This window comes from Struthio camelus, chromosome 20 (assembly GCF_040807025.1).
Source record: "Struthio camelus isolate bStrCam1 chromosome 20, bStrCam1.hap1, whole genome shotgun sequence".
Taxonomy (NCBI): domain Eukaryota; kingdom Metazoa; phylum Chordata; class Aves; order Struthioniformes; family Struthionidae; genus Struthio; species Struthio camelus.
This window is the reverse complement of record NC_090961.1, coordinates 6,391,600-6,408,754: the sequence shown is the minus strand read 5'-3', so window position 1 is coordinate 6,408,754 and position 17,155 is coordinate 6,391,600. Positions and strand designations below refer to the sequence as shown.

General features: G+C 57.7%; 1 protein-coding gene across 2 annotated transcripts in view; it reads left to right on the top strand.

Annotated features, from left to right (window-relative positions):
• The window catches only part of ASS1 (argininosuccinate synthase 1), a 32,818-nt gene extending 22,767 nt beyond the window's left edge, over positions 1-10,051 (top strand). For both annotated transcript variants that reach the window (XM_068914695.1, XM_068914694.1), the window contains exons 13-16: positions 178-309; positions 6,686-6,842; positions 9,025-9,090; positions 9,576-10,051. In XM_068914695.1, coding sequence (XP_068770796.1) covers positions 178-309; positions 6,686-6,842; positions 9,025-9,090; positions 9,576-9,630 — 410 coding nt within the window. In that variant the 3' untranslated portion in view covers positions 9,631-10,051. The remainder of the gene's footprint in view (positions 1-177; positions 310-6,685; positions 6,843-9,024; positions 9,091-9,575) is intronic.
• Positions 10,052-17,155: the final 7,104 nt, after the last annotated feature.

Below are 17,155 nucleotides of genomic sequence, written 5' to 3'. Positions count from 1 at the left end.
TCGGCCCCAGCGTGAATATAATGACAGATGCATTTTACAGCAAGCTGGGACTGAATGCGCTCGACCACAGCTCCTTCTGTCAGCCAAGTCATTATTTTTTGTCATTTGCTGACAGTTTCGGTCTCATTCGTTTCTCTCTCTTTTTCTGCTTTTCCCCCTGCCTGGAAAAATGGCTAGGTATCTATGAGACCCCAGCGGGAACAATCCTATACCATGCGCATTTAGATATCGAGGCCTTCACCATGGACCGGGAAGTACGGAAAATCAAGCAGGGGCTCGCCGTGAAATTCTCCGAGCTGGTGTACAACGGTACGTACCGTCCTCCGGCCTGTCCCCGGCCACTGCTGCTTCTTCCCAGCCCTTTTCCTCCTCTTCCTCACGGCTGCACAAGCCCCATCGCTACGAAAGGCGGCAGGCCCCGCTTGTCGGTTGTGCGTTATAGTGATGGGCCAGGGCTACAAAATGCAGGTCTGGATTTGAGGCTATTCATAGGAGGGGGAAAAAGGTGGGTTTGCTCCTGCCTAGGAGTGGTCTCCAGAGCATCGTGCCTGCCTTCACGCTGAAGGGGCTCCATGCCTTTCTTAAGAAGAAACGATGCCGCCTTGCGAGAGGGGTTGTTGGCGGGGGATGCTCCGGGCACCTCCCTGAGCCCTGTGTCATGGCTTTGGCCCACGTAGCGCACTTGGATGTACCACAGGTTGTTATTTACCATCCCTTTATCTCCCCCCGTCTGCTGGAGCCATGTCTTTTCCCCTTGCTCTCTGGCTGCCGCTCCCCACACCGGCCCCGCTGGCCTCTCCCGTGCCCAGCGCGCCCGGAGCTGCGCGCTGCTGCCCGGGGCGGCTTTCCGACCAGGAGCCTGCTCTGCGTTCGCTGTGCCCGTGCCAAGGGGTCTCCGGGCCTCGAGAGGGGCTGCAAGCACGGGATCGCACTTGCGTCCTTGGCTTGGGGAAGCCACAGGGTCTCCCAGCTCGGTGGGTTGCTGTGGCCACGGCAGAGGACGTACTCGGAGGTCCCAGATCCTGTCCTTCAGGGCTTGAGCCGATCCTGGGCCAGGGATGCCCCGTTTGCCCCCTCTCCTCCGGGCCGCGTCGCCCTGTGACTAGCCCGGTGCGTTACGGGAGCGTCGTCCCTTCTGCTGACGCTTGCAGTGCCGGCGGCGGAGACGGGATCTCGGCCTGGAGCAAAGCGCTCTGCACCGGGATAAGGGCAGGAGCGCTTCCAAACCGCGTGTGCCCCGGTCCGGCAGCCACGGCTGTTGCCCCGCTGAGCTGGTGCTTTTCTAAGCCCGAGAGCTCTCCCCCCAGGCCGGCGGAGGGCAGTTCCGGTGCAGAGAGCAGCGTGGGGCGCGTCGAGCTGTCGGCCCCGGCTCGCCTGTGCGTGTCGGTCCGCCGCAGAAACGTGCTATGCGGCGTGCAGCCCACACAGGGGCACTGCGCGTTGTGGCTTCCACGGGGGCTGCTTGGATGGAGCCGTACCACCAAAGCGGAGCCAACTGGGGTTTTCCAGGCGGTCCTGAACCAGGACCGTGTCTGACCCGGCCGCGGCTGCCGTCGCACCGCCCGGCCCGCGCCCGGGGGAGGATGGCACAGCCAAAGTGTTGCTTAGGAGCCATGAAGGACAAGGGGACACTTGCTGGCACCAGGAGTTGCAGACAGCAACGAAGCCCATTGCCCTTCATCCTCTCCCGCAGCCCTTTGGCTCCGCTCAGGTCTTCTCAGCTGCCCCCGTGGGCTGAGTTTGAAAGGTCTCAGCTCAGTTCTGCACCGCGCTGCTGGTGTTGGGACTGCAGGGAACAGACCGCTGGGGCTAAGGAGGTGACGGCCAAGGCTGCCGTGCTCTGGGCTGTGCTAAGCTAGGCAGAAGAGGCATCCCCGGAGGGGATGTCGGCGTTACCCTCGGGCCCTCTCCATGCCAAAATGCAGGTCGGTCGGCGATGCTAAACTGGAGAAAGCGGCACTTCTAAGTCTTGCCAAAGAGCCCCCGTGCTCTCGGCTCCCAGCACTGGCGTGTGCCCTCGGTGCCACAGCTGCCCTGTGGCCCTTTGCTTACAAGGGACGACTAGGTCAGCATTAATTTTCTTGGAGACCCCTGCTCAGTGAGATTCCCTGCCCCCCTTCCAAATAATACACCCGAGGCCTTTATTGTGTTACCTGTTTCCTTTTTCTCAGCATCTCTGTTCCTCCCCCCGTTGCTTTTCATGCTTTTCTCTCTAACCGCAAGGGCTGGAGATGGGCTATGTTATGTCCACAGGAAGATCCTCCTGAAATAACCTGGTTCCAGGAGCTCGAGCTTTGGGAAAGCAGCAAACCTGGCAGGACGGGGTCGGGCTGCCCTCGCTCCTGTGGTTTCTGGTACAGCTGGTTTCCAATGCAGGGCCCCAGTGCCCCACGTCCACGTTCCCATCCTCTGAGCTTTCTTCTCAGAGGATGTTACCTGCTGCTTCTTCCTTGGAGACTCACGGCATCACACAATGGCACTTAATGCAGGAGCCCGTTTGCTGCCTAAACTTTATTTTAAGGGCTCAGGTGCAGAGGTTTGGTGCTGCTGGCTCACAGCAGGGCGAGCGCTCCTGTGGCCAGGGCGGCCGAGCCGACCGCATGGAGAGCAGCGGTGGAGGTGGTGGGCCGCGGGGAAGTCATGATTACCCCCTGCCGCTGAGCGGGGAGAAAGAAGCTCTTGAATCACAGCCTCTTCTTTTAATTTGCTCTGATGCCACATCTGCCTCTGGGTGTTTGTATTAGACTTTGTTCTGTGTTGCGTTTTTTTTTTTTTTTTAGTTTAAGTGTAAACCGGTTTGTTTATTTTAAACACTCGCTTGTTGTGAAGCCACCAGTTGAAAGAGCCACTTGGGTAATAGTATTTTTGTTTATCTGCCCCCACCTCTTGCAAGCAGAAAAGTTTCTGTTTCTCTGGCTCCAAACGCTGTTAGGACAGAGAATGAAACGCTGAGTTTATCAGCATGACCCCTTGGCTTTCCGGCAGGAATCCCAGCTCCGTTCCTGTGCCGAGTTCGACAAGGCTGTCTCCGAACCAAACATTACAACGTTGAAACTAATCATTAGCCGTTTTAGCCAGTAACCTTTCCACAAGGGCTGTGATAGTCACCAGGCTGCTTCAGCTTGCAGCAGCAACAAGTTTGGGCAAGGGAAACGTTTTTTATCTGACCCTTAGTGTGTTTGCTAGAGCCTCCTCATACTGGGCAGCACCCACTTAGGTGAGTCCTGAGTCACACCGCAACTGCCTTAAAAAGGCAGCTTGAATCTGTCGATTCACCCTGGCAGAGGGTGTTTTCTGGTGCTTTTGTCACGAATGCTGCTAACCGTATTGTGCTGTATACTGATATTGATATGTTCGGTTTATGCTAGCAAAGCGATCTGTGCAGCAAAGTGGAAAGTGTGGCTGTGAAGGTACCAGGTGCTGCAAATAAGGAAGGGAGAACCTCAAGGAGTGAAGGCTGCAGGTTGATTTGGCGTGGAGCAGAGTTAAGGTTATTTTGCATATTGCACTTGTGCTTTGACATGGTGTTGTACACGCAGCTGTGTGGGCTGGTGCTAAAAAATGCCCTTTTTTGTTGTGTTGTTGCATTGTGCATCCATGGTTTAGCCACTAGGCTATAGTGCGTGAAACCAGATCCAAATTTAAGCAGTGTCTGGGCATTGTCAAGGTCCTGATCTCTTTACCAGAGCTTGCGAGCCCTGTGCCCCTGCCTGTCCACATGGCTGAGACCACCTTGCCATGTCCTGAGACACGAGTGCCGTGGGCAGGACTTTGCACGAGGTGGGAGCTCCTGCCCACGCGCATCAGGGCTTGCTCTGATCAAGGCGCCTCCTGCCAGTGCCCGGTTGAGTATAATGCGAGCAGAGCCTTAGCAATTTGGGTTCGATCAGGATGGCATCAAGGCGCTTTGGCCAGGATGGAGTCTGTGCAAGCAAGCCTGAACGCGAGGAACAACCCCAACGCAACGCAAACCGGCTCCAAGGCAGCGCTGCCGGCTGGCGGTCACCTCCCACCCAAGGGTGGCCGCTGGAGGCCAGGACTTGCAAGCTCTCCTTCCTTTAACACCTCATTATTGTAACTAGTCTCTGATTTTAAGAGAATTAGTGTTTATCTCCCCCCCACCCTCCCCGTTCCCGATTGATCCCATTGTGGAGATGTGGCTTTGAAGAGAGCTCCCGGTTCCTGGCAGGTACGGCCAGGTGTTTAAATGCCATTGTCTCCCAGGGCCCTGCCTGCGCCGCAGATTGAAACGATTAGAGCTGGATGGCAGCTACAAAGTGGGAAGGCTATTAAGACGGATCACTTCAAGTGGGGAATTTGTTTACAGTGGGGGGCGAGGAGGGAGGGGGCGCTTCCTCACACCTGGAGTTGTCAGAGTCAGGATTTAAGTAGCTGGTTATTATTTTAATGTGTCTTGCATTTATTTTTTCCCCCCCTGTTACGGGGATGCAACAGCCCTAAATCAGTCCTGACATTTGAAGAGTTTTACTTTGGGCGGCTTTACCAAAAAGGGATTTATTTGCCTGTAGCCGAGCTCTCAGGCCTGTGACGCTGCTTGCTCGGTAGACCTGCTTTCGGGGAAGGGATGCCTGAACCCTTCAGCCCAACAGGCGTCCGAAGGGGAGGGCTGGGCTCGGACAGACGTGTGGTGGCTAGTGGGGACCCAGGGAGCCCAGCGCGCGAGAAGCGCCGGGGCGGAGGAAGGTGGCGTGCTGTCCTCCCGTTGCAAGGAGCTCGGCAGGGACGGAGACAGTTTCATCGATGAGAAGTGGCCGCTCTCAAAGCAGGGCATCGGAGCAGGCTCAGCACGTTCCCAGCACCGGCTCCCACAGCGGCAGGACGGGGCCAGCATCCAGCGCGTCCAGGCCTGCGGAGCTCCCGAGTCTGCTGGCTTTACCCAGGAGAGCTGTAAACCTGCCTCTCGTCTGCACGCTATGGCTGGACAGGCTCCCGCCCGTGAAACCTTGGCCGGGGAACAGCTCCGCTCCCGCACCCCGTGCCCTCCGCAGGAAGGAACGTGTCTGTGCGACGGCGCCGTGTCCGCTCGCCGCTCTCGGAGCGTGCGACGAGACCCAGCGCATCCGAGAGCGAGAGAGCAAGGACAGGGAGCTGCCACGTCGGCGTCCCCGCTGCGGGGGGCCGCGTTCGTGCCAGCCGCACCCGGGGACGACGCGCTCTGCGGTGACCGCGGGGCAACAACCTGGGAGGAGATGCCTGTCCTCAGCCGGTCCCATCACCAGGTCCCTGGGGAAGGCTGCAAAACCCTGGCTTACACGAAGAAACGCACGCTGGCCGGCGTGGGCTGCGAGGGCGTCCCGGCCGGCGTGCCTGGCCGCATCGCTGCAGCCCAGCTCCGGGCCTGGCGAGGTGAAACAACAAAAGCAATTGTTTGTTTCTCTAATGGCTTCAGCCCCGTCCCTGAAGCCCAGCTGGGAAAGGAAAGGTGAGAGGGCACCTGTGTGTGAGCAGAGCGGGAGAGAGATTAGAGAGATAAAACTCCGGCATCACTGGAGGCTGGTGAATGGGCTCTCTTTCTCTCTATCTCCCTCTCCATCTCCCAGGCTTTATTCCGGGTCTCCGAGGGCTCCCCGGCTAATTACCCCGCTTAGTGACAGGACGGTGCACAGGAATGGCAGGCCAGGCCGCCGGCCCCTCCACGCGCTCGCCCCCGGCGGCGGGCCGGCGCGGAGGGCAGCCGTCGTCTTCGCCCGAGCGGGCGGCAGCTCCCGAGGGTCGCGTTTCCGCAGCATCCGGGGCGCGCCCGCTGGGCCGCGAGGCGTTTCGGGGGACCCCCCCCCGAGTAACGCGTCCGCGGCGCTGTGAGCAGGACGGGAGCCCGGGTGCCCTCCGCGCCGCCGCGGAGGGACAGATGTGCCTCTGCCCGCGGCGGCCGGGCCAACAGCGGGAGGAAAGCAGAGCTGTGTTACCCTAGAAAGGGCCGGGGAAGGTGAGCCTACCTGGGAGCTGGCCGAGACATATGTGCCCTGATCCGAAGGCCGATAAAGCCCCGGGGTCAGGCCCCCCCGGGCTGTGTCACCTTTCGGGAGCTGTCTGCTCCGCGGGCCCCGGCGGGGACGGGAGCGTGGGAGTGGGCAGGGGGCCGTTGTCCCAGGCGTGGGCGCGGGAGCCTGTGGGGCCCCGTCTCCTCCCGTCTGTCGTCCGGGAGTATCTGTTGCAGGGCAGGGTTTCCGTTCCCAGGGCTGCCTGGAGAGGGACGCGGGGGGCTGCCGCCGGCGCCTGCCCCCGAGCCGAGCGCGCGGTCGCTGGGGCTAACCCCACCCCGGGCCTCCGCTGTGCCCACCTTGCGGGCATCCCAGGGAAGAGTCCAGCTCTCCCCGGCTGGGGGGCCAGCGTGACCCCAGGGTCTGAGTCACGCAGAGGTGTTTAATGCCCCCTGCGAGGGCGTCCATTTGCCTCCATGGGCAAGCAGCTGATTTCAGACCCGTTTCACAGGTGGGAAAACTGAGGGACATCAAGGCAAAGGGATGTACTTGAGATCTCCATAGTTGGACATAGCCGCCGGATGTCTGGGCTCCTCGTCTCCCTCTCTAAAGCCCCCAAACCTTATCCCTTGCCTTGACACTTATCCAGCGCCTTCCTTCCAGCTCACACTGTGGGGGGACCGTCTCGCGTGGCCCCAGGGAGGGCGGCCCCCGGCCCCACTGACGCTGCCTCCCACCCGCAGGCTTCTGGCACAGCCCCGAGTGCGAATTCATCCGCCACTGCATCAGCCACTCCCAGGAGCTGGTGGAGGGCAAAGTGCGCCTCTCTGTCTTCAAGGGCCAGGTCTACATCTTGGGCCGAGAGTCCCCGCAGTCCCTGTACAATGAGGAGCTGGTGAGGTGAGCACCGTGAGGGCGCTGGGGCTGTCCTCCACTCAACACGAGAGGGTCACCAGGGTTTGCAACCCAGCTGCAAGACCCCTGGTGTTGGCAGGAAGGGGTGTGCGGTGAGGAAGAGGGTGGTATGGATGAGGAAGAGGGTGGTATGGGTGAAGAAGGTGCTGGTATGGATGAGGAAGAGGGTAGTGTGGATGAGGAAGGATGAGGAAGAGGGTGATATGAGTGAGGAAGAGGGTGGTATGGATGAAGAAGATGGCAGTATGGATGAAGAAGAGCGTGGTATGGATGAGGAAGGACGAGGAAGATGGTGGTATGGGTGAGGAAGACTGTGGCAGGGGTGAGGAAGAGGGTAGTATGGATGAAGAAGAGGGTAGTATGGATGAGAAAGGATGAAGAAGATGGTGGTAGGGGTGAGGAAGACCGTGGTATGAGTGAGGAAGACGCTGGTGGGGTGAGGAAGAGGGTGGTATAGATGAAGAAGATGGTAGTATGGATGAGGAAGAATGAAGAAGATGGAGGTAGGGGTGAGGAAGAGGGTGGTATGGATGAGGAAGACGGTGGTGGGGTGAGGAAGAGGGTGGTATGGATGAAGAAGATGGTAGTATGGATGAGGAAAGGTGAGGAAGAGGGTGGTATGAGTGAGGAAGATGGTGGTGGGGTGAGGAAGAGGGTGGTATGGATGAAGAAGATGGTAGTATGGATGAGGAAGAATGAGGAAGACCATGTTATGGGTGAGGAAGACCGCGGTATGAGTGAGGAAGAGGGTAGTATGGATGAGGAAGACCGTGGTGGGGTGAGGAAGAGGGTGGTATGGATGAGGAAGACGGTGGTGGGGTGAGGAAGAGGGTGGTATGGATGAAGAAGATGGTTGTATGGATGAGGAAGAATGAGGAAGACCATGTTATGGGTGAGGAAGATCGCGGTATGAGTGAGGAAGAGGGTAGTATGGATGAGGAAGACCGTGGTATGGGTGAGGAAGAGGGTGGTATGGGTGAGGAAGAGGGTGGTATGGGTGAGGAAGAGGGTGGTACGGGTGAGGAACACCATGGTAGGGGCGAAGACGACCATGGTGCGGGGCTGGGGAGCGCTTCCCCCAGCCGGCCTTGCCCCGGCGCCGCCAGACCCGGCGCGGCAGAGCGCTCAGCCCGCGGCCGACCCCCAGCTTTACCGCAAGCCTCTCCCCCAAATTGGGCTCCCCGGCGCCCACGTGGGCTCAGCCTCCCTCCAGCAAGCGCGGCGACGTCCCGCGACGCCCGGGACGGTTTCCTCGGAGCCGAGCGCCCGGCGGAAGCCCGAGCCTTGTTTTGAAGTCAATATTATTCTCTTTTTCCTCGGGCTTTCGCTTTTCTTCGGGTTGTTTTCTCTCTCGCTTGCACGCTGCTTCCTCCCCCCGCCGCAGCCCTCCCTCAACCCCTTTCAATCTCTCTAAACACTTTATAAGCCATAAATATACCCGAATGAGTTTAGATCAGTCGGAGTAAATGTCAAATTATCTTCTCTCTTTCTCTTCTCTGGCTTTTTTTCCCCCCTTCCCTCCCCCTCGAAATCAACAGCTCCTAATAATCCGTCCCAACCCTTCATTATGCTTCGCGCTCTCACTTGGAGAGATTAAATGAATAAAGTGAAGGGGAAAAAAAAAAAAAAAGGAGAAGGGGGGGAAAAAAAGAGGATGGGGGGGGGTGGGACTGAGGAAAAAGAGAGAGGGAGAGAAAAGCAGGGGCACTTATTCTCCCTGCGTCTCCAACCATTTTCCTTTTCTTTTTGATTTCTACATGGCTGGTTTGAAAGCCTTTGAGTGACGGCGTCACAGGAGCCCGGCAGAAAGCGGTGCGAGGCAGAGCTGGGTGGAAATGCCTCCGCACAGTAGGTAGAAAGTAACGTAATTATAGAGCAGGTCAGAACCACTCGAATGAGCAAAAATAAAAGCACAGAGGTTTTTCTGCAGCCCGTCAGGGGAGGTAAAATCATTGTAAACTCTTTTTTTTTATTTTTTTATTTTTTTTAGTTTCCACCCTCCTTGTCTTCCTTCTTTTTAAGGTTCGTGGTTTCTGGGAAGTGAGCCCCGCGTTTGGGGAGGGGAGGCCGAGTCGTCGCCCCGGCGCCGCCGCCGGCCCGCTCGGGCTCGGCCTCCCCGCCGCCGCCTTCACCGGCGCCCCCCGTCTCCCTCTCTCTCTCTCCGCAGCATGAACGTGCAAGGGGATTACGAGCCCGCCGACGCCACCGGCTTCATCAACGTCAACTCGCTCAGGTGCGTCGGGCCCGGCGCCCCGCCACGGCCCTTCCGGCGCCCGGCTTCGCCGCCGGCCTCCTCCCTCGCGCCCCAGCCCCTCCGGCCGGCCTCCTTGCGGCCTTCCGGGCAGCGTCCGCTCCTCCTTGTTTTACCTATGTCTCCGGCCCCACCACGCTCTGCCCCGCCGTCGCCTCCCCTCCCCGGGCCTTCAAACGCTGTGAAACATGCTGCATTTACATAATGGGCTCTTAATTTTCCCCTTGCCTGTTAACTGCTTTGTTCTCCACTGTACACCACGTCCCCCCCCCCCCAAGATAAATTAATTACATTATCTCGTGGCAAAAATATAATTAAACTGTACAGGCCTTAACAAACGCCTGCTCTTCACGCCCCCTCATTCCGCTTAAATTAATTGAAAGGAAATGTGTGTTATTACTGTTAATTTACGATTAATTTCTTTCTTTCTTTCTTTCTTTCTTTTTTTTTTTTAATCCGGTTTCCAGGCTAAAGGAATATCATCGTCTCCAGAGCAAGGTCACCGCAAAGCAGAGTGAATAGCAATCAGTCGCGTGTGGGCCTCCCGCTCCCCTTTCTAATTTCTCGAAGAACTAGCACTAATTGTGGTGGTAATTTGTAATGGTAACTCGTCTCCCAGAGTCCGCGCAGAGGTGATGGCTTTGTTACGGGGCGGCGGCGAGTGAAATGGAGTCATTAGAAAAGGTGCTCGGCCACAAGAGAAGCGGGGAAAGAAATTAAAACAGCCACGCGCTGGGTCTCTCCATTGAGAGCGCGGCTTTATTCTTCGCTTGTTTGTTTGCTCTTCTTGCGCTGCGTTGGCCAAGCGCTTCCCCGAGAGAGCCGGGCTTTGTGAAATTTGTAATGGATTAAGTGCCTCTGAAGGACGTAGGGGTTTTGTCGCAATCGGTACCTTTTTATTAAAGCGGGAAGGGGGAAGAGAAATCTTCCCCCAAGCAAGGCATCTACCTGTTTTCTTCCTCTGTGGGTCCTGCCAGGCCGGAGGGGGCCAGGTGGGTGGGCAGGGGGGGAATCAACCCGGTCGCCTGGCGGCACGCTTTGTTTTTACAGTGGTTAAGAGGATTTGATTGTTCCTCTTTTGTCTTCGTTTTAGTGTGGAGGGATCAGACTTAGGGCTTGGTTTTTTAAAAAAAAAAAAAAAAAAGAAAAGAAAAGAAAGAAAGGAAAACCACAACACCCAACCAAAGATGAGGCTGAAGAGAACTGTCTAGTTCCCTATTTCAGTTGTCTCAAATAAAGAGGGGATTTCTTTCCTCTTGCGTATGCAGGCAAGTTAAGGATCCCTCTGTCCCCAGGCTTAATACTGCGGCGCTTTGCCGTGTAGCGAGTGCGTTGCTGGAACAGCTTGGCGAGGGAAGTGAAACCGGCCGAACCTGCTCTGAAATGTAAGATGGAAACAGGCAACTGCAAAGAAAACACTTTCCAACCCCTGTAAACGCCCGGGCAGCGCTCCTGCTGCACGCAGCCGGAGGGGGATGCGGAGGCTCCCTGTCGCCTCCAGCACCTTCGCTGCTGGGCACGGGGAAGGGTTCGGGCCTGAAATGGGTCGGGCAGCTCGCCCTGGCCACGGGACGTCCCCGAGGGACCGCTCTTCCCTCTGCCGGGAGCAGAGGCGCTCTCCCTTTCTGGGCTTGGAGCGCCGACGCGGCCGCGGGGAGGTGGTTCGGGGGCCGCGGCGCGATGGTTGCGTGGGAGTCACTGGCCCTGGGGATGTGGGAGCAGCCCCCCATGCTGCCCACCCTGTGCTGGGTCTGGGCACTGGGCATCCAGGCAAACCTGCTCCCGGTAACTGGGAGGTGCTGCTTTCCCATAAGGCACTCGGCTGCAAGCTGGCTTATTTCCTACCCTGAGCTGCCCCAGGCATCATGGAGAGCAACAGCAGAGCCACCCTGCGCCCCTCCAGGGAGGGAGAGCGTTTGCTCCAGTGAGTCAGGCAAGCAAGAGTGGGACTGCCATCCCTCTTTGGGGATGCTCATGCGTCCTTTGCTCGCCCCGCTTCCCGAGCGTGTAAGCATGACAAGTTCTGACATCACAGCTGGGAAAATAACATGTTATTTTCCCAGCTTGGATGTTACTTTCCCTGCTATTACTGGCAGCTACCATCTTGGGAGGAGAAAGTAGCAGAGGCTTGTCAGGCAAGGAAACAGAAATGGTTTTCTGGGCTGGTGGAGCCTGTCTGACCCCCGTGGGGTGGAGGAAGGGAGGGATGCTGTGGGAAACCGCCTGGTTTTGTATGTCCCATTGCTATCCTCTGCTTGAAGTGAGAACTTTGGGGCTGCATGTTGCAGGTCACATCTAACAGGTAAGAGTCCAGGAAACTGCCAAAGGCTGAGCTTCACCTTTCTCCTTGTACTGCTGTACATTGTGGTCCTCCTTCCTGCTGCATGGCCCGTTGCCAGTGCTGTAGCAGTTTCTGCTGTTGTATGGTGCCTCAGGGCCAGGACCTCCCTTCGGCAGGGCCTGTTCCTTAGGCATCTCTTCTGCTGCAGTTTTCTCTAGCAGTCTCCCTGCTTATCTGCTGGCTGCCCACTTTCTTCAGGCCAGTGGTTGTCACATCCAAGCTAGATGGCATGAGCTTCCCCCAAAGGCTGCAAAGGACCCTCCACCCTCCATGGCTGGGTGAGGGGACCACACTGCAGTCTAGTGCAAGGGCTGATTTCTCCTGGACTGATCCATTAGCAGGAAATCCTTGCAGAAAGTGTGGCTACACTTGGAAATCCTAGGTGACCAGCTTCCCAAATCCATGTGGCAGGCATCAATAATCAGCAGCAGCATGCTGTTGACCATGCAACCCTTCAGCTAGGGGTACACTCAGTATCCAAAACACAACAGACCACACCAGCCTCATCCCACATCCTAGACTGGTGGGGGGAGGAAGGGAGGGGAGGGTTGAAACCTCTTCAGGAGCCATATTAGCTCTCTAGGAACACCTGAAAAGCAAGATGGGAATCGACCTGTTGCCGTCCCATATGCTAGGGGAATGACAGTGTGTTGACCCATGTGAAATCAGGCATGGCAGTCTTGCAAGTGGCATGTGTTTGTGTCTGACACCGTGAGCATTATCTTCGCTGTGGGCAAGTCCTCCTGGCATTGGCATGGCTTGGCATCAACAGGGATCTGGGTGCTGGAGCTTGAAAGAATTTGGTGCAATGGGGAGCTGATTTTTTGGGGGGGAAAAAAAAAATCTTATGGAAGTGACACAACAGGAGTTTCTTGTGCGAAATGCTTGAGAAATGTCTGACAAAGCCTGCTCTGGAAGGCCTTGTTAAAAGCACTGGGCTACCTGCCCCGGCTCCCCGGGATTGTTAAATCATCAACAGAAAAAAGTCATTTAAATCTGAGGCCTCTAATCTCCTCAAACAATTGTGCTTCAGCACTTTGAAGTGTGGACCCAAGGGTGCACCACAGTTACCTATTCCTTGCAGTATCTGTGTCGTCTGGGTTATGCAAGGAGGTCGGGGCAGGATTGTTTTTGGCTGAGGGTAGAGAAAAATGCGTAAAACAGCAGCTCTGAATCCTAATCCAGGCCTGGGGAAGGACAAACCAGCTCGGAGCAAGCTGGGCTTTCGCAATGCGTTTGATTGCCGTTGGAGCAGGTTGTGAATTCAGTAGTCTTGCAGATCCTGGCAGGAGTGACACGGGTCTTCTTCCAGCTGCTGCTTCTGGTGGCTAGCTGGGGTAAAGCCGTGGTGTGCTGGATGTCCAGCTCAGGTGTCCGGGCAGGACAAGCAAGGGCCAGAGCAAAGTCCCCTTCCCATCCTGCTCAGCAGCACCGCACCGCTGCTGGGAAGTAGCCTTTAGCTGCTCTTAATCTCTTAGTGCCCTTTCGCCTTGGTGTAACTATCGGAGGCTGCTGTGTTAGGATGCTTTGAGTCAAACACTGCATCTTTTATTACTTGGAATTCTCTGGTGTCGATCAGCCCTTCCTGTTCCTATGATTTTGCGGTTTCTCATTTCCCTCCTTGCAGTTTGCCAGCGTCCTCCAGTCCCTGGTGTATGTAACAACAGTGTTTCAGGCCTGGCTGTGGTGGAGCAGGAACCATCCTTGCTCAGATGTTAACAGGGATAAGCTCTGGGGAGGAAAAAGCACTAGGCAAGCAAGGTTATTCATCTGATTCCCAAACTACATGGTAAATCCCCCAGCAGAAGTATTTTGGGCATAACATTTTGGGCTTTCAAGGTGGCTGTCTTACTTGCTTCAAGCAACATCCGCCCAGGTTGGCAATGACATATGGGCTCCAAGGACAGCCGATGTCTCCTGGGTCTCCCCGTCTCCTGGGCAGGGCTGTGGCTGAGGAGAGCCCAGAAGGACCACAGGAAAGGGAACTGCAGCCGCTCTCAGTCACAGCTGAGCTTCGAAGCTCAGTGCCCTGCCAACAGGATGATGTCTGCCTACCCTTTACAGCATCTTCACCCCATAGCTTGAGCTCAGACCCTGCTGCTCTGCCCAGGGGCTCCCATCCCTGGGAGGGAAGTTGCTCCCTCTTTTTGCTGTCTCCAGCTCTTCCTCCTGCAGGGATGCTGGGTGGTTGCAGGGCTGCGGCATGGCCCCACGTGGCTGTGGGCCAGCGGAGCTCGGGGTGACGGGCGGCCGGCCACGGGCTGTGCTGCAGGGCTGATCTGCAGGCCTCGCAGGCAACGGGGAAAGGCTTGTCTGGGGTCACTGCAATCGATATCTCATCTGCAGGATCGCCTAGTGGAAGTGATAGTATATTGGAACATGGTAATGGGTCTTGTCTAGTGGAAAAGGCTAATCTTCCCCAGCTGTACAGGATCTCCGCAGGTGTCCTCCGGCTCTCCCTGCACTGCCACCAGCCCTGCAGCAAGCCAAGGAGCAGACATGTTTCTTTAAAGCTGCAGCAGTCCTATTTACTGCCGGTCTCTCCCAGCTGGGACTGGATGATGAAGGCTCTCCCCTTCCCAACAGCTTTCTGCAAGCTGTGGCTTTTGTCCTGCAAGCCCTGCCTAGGCACTGCCGAAACGCAGGGCAAGATCAGGGCGAAGGAAAGCTGCCTTCATCCCAGCCTCGCCGTCCGCAGAGCGGTTTCCTTATCTAGAGGATCTGCATCCCGGAGCCTAGCTGCAGCATCCCTCCTGCGAGCATGCAGCAAGGGTGGCCGCAGCAACTCAGGTTTGCCCTCCTCGGCCCCGGTTGAGCTCCCATGGCCTAGCTCTGCTGCTCCTGGTCTCAAAGCAGGGAAGGTGACAGCTCCTCTGGGCCCTCGCTGGGCTAGGGTTCGCATTTCTCCAGGCCAAGAGCCCGGGGAGGGATGTGGTCCCGTAAGAGCATTGCCTGCAAGCAGGGGTGGGAGGAAAAGCAGGGGCGAAAACTCCTTGCTGTGAATTTGGCTTTTGCGATGTGCTTGCTGCCGAGTGGGGATCGCTGCCCGGTGAATGTGCCCTTCCCCGTGGTGTGGGTGGTTGCAGGTGTGCGGGCAGCTAGAGGAGAAGGCAATGACAGGAGGGAGGGAAAAGAGGGGAGAGGCTGGAAGCCAGCAAAGCTGGGGCAAGTCTCCTCTTCCCCTGCCTGACTGGCCTTGCTGATCCCAGTCATCTTCATATGTGGCCATGTGAGCCTGGTTTTTTAAAGATGACCAGCAAACACAGCCTATTGTAACCTGCTGCATCACTATGGTAAAATCAATTTTCCCATTTCTCCGGAGGTACAGGTAATTACTGGTTTTAAGGTTTAATATGCATGTGGATTTTATAGCAGGTGTTGCTAAGAACAGCACTGAACAATGTGCTGGTTTGGGCAATGCGTCTTGAGGGGTGGATGTGGCCCCAGTGCAGGACGGACGTGGGGTACAGAGTCCCCAGACGTGGTCGGCACCACGGGAGAGGGCACAGGAGCGGCAGCGAGCAGGGCTCAGGACGGGGGGAACCAAGAGGCTAAGCCGGGGCCGCCCGCAGGGCCAGGGCATCCCCTGTGGCCCTGCTGAGCCATCCCCACGCTGCTCTCCATGCTGGGCCGCAGCAGGGAGCACGGCCAGGTCCCACACAGGTCGTGCTAGAGATCCCCTTGGCTTTGCTTGGCGCAGGGACTGCGGCTCACAACATGCAATAATGACAGATGGGTGTTACGGGAAAATTCCCAGGGGATAAAAGCAACTGAGAGGCTGCTGGGTTTTTACTCCAACTTTATTTCTTCAGGTGGAGAAAGGGATCACATGCAAGCAAAAGGGACAGCAGGAGGGAGGCAGGGAGGTCTCGTGCTCCAGGCCCAGGACACCTGGGCTGTGTCCTGTGGGACTTTGTCCCTGTCACTTGTCTTCCCTGGAACTCGGCTTCCCCATCTGTGAGGGGATGGGAGGGGACCTCGACCCACCTTTTCTAAAGGATAGGAAAGAAAACCCTCTTATTGTGCTACCAAATATCATGTAATTTTGGGTTGACAGCGGTCCCTCGGTGCTGGGGGCTGCAGCACAACTGCAAGGTCCCCAGGGCAGGAGGGGACCGGTGGCAGCGGGATGGCCTATGGCGGCTCCCGGCAGCCGTGGGGATGGCTGCCACTAGAGGCAGCAAATTCACCGGGAAATCAAGTGAGTCCATGCCAAAGAGTGTTTGGTCCCATTAGTCTTTGGAAACGCAGCTCCAAATGGTTAATCAGAGTCCGAAAGGTGCCCCTGGGCGCTGCAGCCGGGTCACAGGGCTGCAGCACAGCATAGTTATTAAGTGTTTATATGTCTCCAAGAGAAAGACATTCCCCCGGTGTGGTTGGGAGTCATCGGCCGTGAGCTTCCCAGGCAAAGGGGGGGAGATGGTCGTCTTTGTAAACCCCTTAACAAGGTGGCTTTGTCTCCATGTTTAACAAGAATCGCCCTTGCTTCTTCCCCGGGAGTTTCCCAACGGCGGCGCGGGGGTCCCTGAAAGCCAGCTTTATGCTCTCGCCGGGGACGCGCGGCCGTGGGGGTGGCGGGAGGAGGCCGGCGGGGATCAGAGGGACACAAGGGCCCTTCTGCACGCCCGTGACAAAAGTCTGCCCTGGGGGGACAGAGCGTCAAAGCCCAGCCGGCGCGGGGGGGAGACAAGAGACCTACAGAGGCGGCCGGCCGCGCGGGCTGGGAGTCCATCACCAGATGGTCCCTGCGTCGCGGCGGGCAGCGACCTGGCGATGCTCAGGGAGGGCGAGAGGGGTCCTGCTGGCCCGGGTGCCCGCGCAGGGGCGCGTGAGAAAGCTGGCTATGGCCACCAGGCCAGGGGAGGTCGTGCCTCCCTGCCCTCGCCGCTCGTTTGCTCCGGGGGATGAGAAACGGGGAGGTGGTAGCAGTGGCCCCCCGGTCGCCAGCCTGCATACCAGGGAGTTAAACGTGCCCAGCTCCGAGGGCGACCTGACCTGAACGGTGCTGGCTCCGGACAGGCCACGTGCAGGAGAAAGAGGGACAGCTTGTGAGTGATGCTCGCTACAAGGGACCTCTCGGTAGTGGCACAGACCTGGAAGCATCTCACCTCCCTGTGCCCACCTCGGTGTCCGCTTGAGCTGCCCTCTCCAGCCACCTCTCCCTTCCCTGGGGGCTCCCGACAGCCTTCGCTTGGTTTGGGAGCTTTTACTCTTCGCTAATCCCGACAGCAAGTGCCTCACTTTGTCTCCCCCCGCCAGCCATCTGCCTCGGCACCCTTCCTCCCACCCTGAGTCCACCGCGCAGATTTACTGTCGTGCCTTAAAACCGCGTCTTAGTGCCAGGGTCAGCATGTCACGGCAGCCCCTCATCGATTTGTTTTACCTCCCCTTGGCTAAAGCACTTTGGCCCCAGCCCCGCGGCATCGCATCAGGCTTCCCCAGGCCCCTCGTGCTCCTCTCGCCCGTCCCGGGCTCGGGGAAACCGCCGCGAAGACGGGCCCTGCGGGCACGGGGCCGCGGGCAGGCTGCCAGCTGAGCCGCTGAACTCCGACCCCCGCGGGGCACCTAATGCATCTCCCTGGTTTATCTGAATCAATATTTCCATAAGAGCAAGGGAGAAACCCCAGGCGAGGAGGCCTGGGGGGGGACCCTGCTTGTTTGCAAAACCCCTCGGCTGGTTTGGTGCTTTGCCCCGGGAGGCTCCCT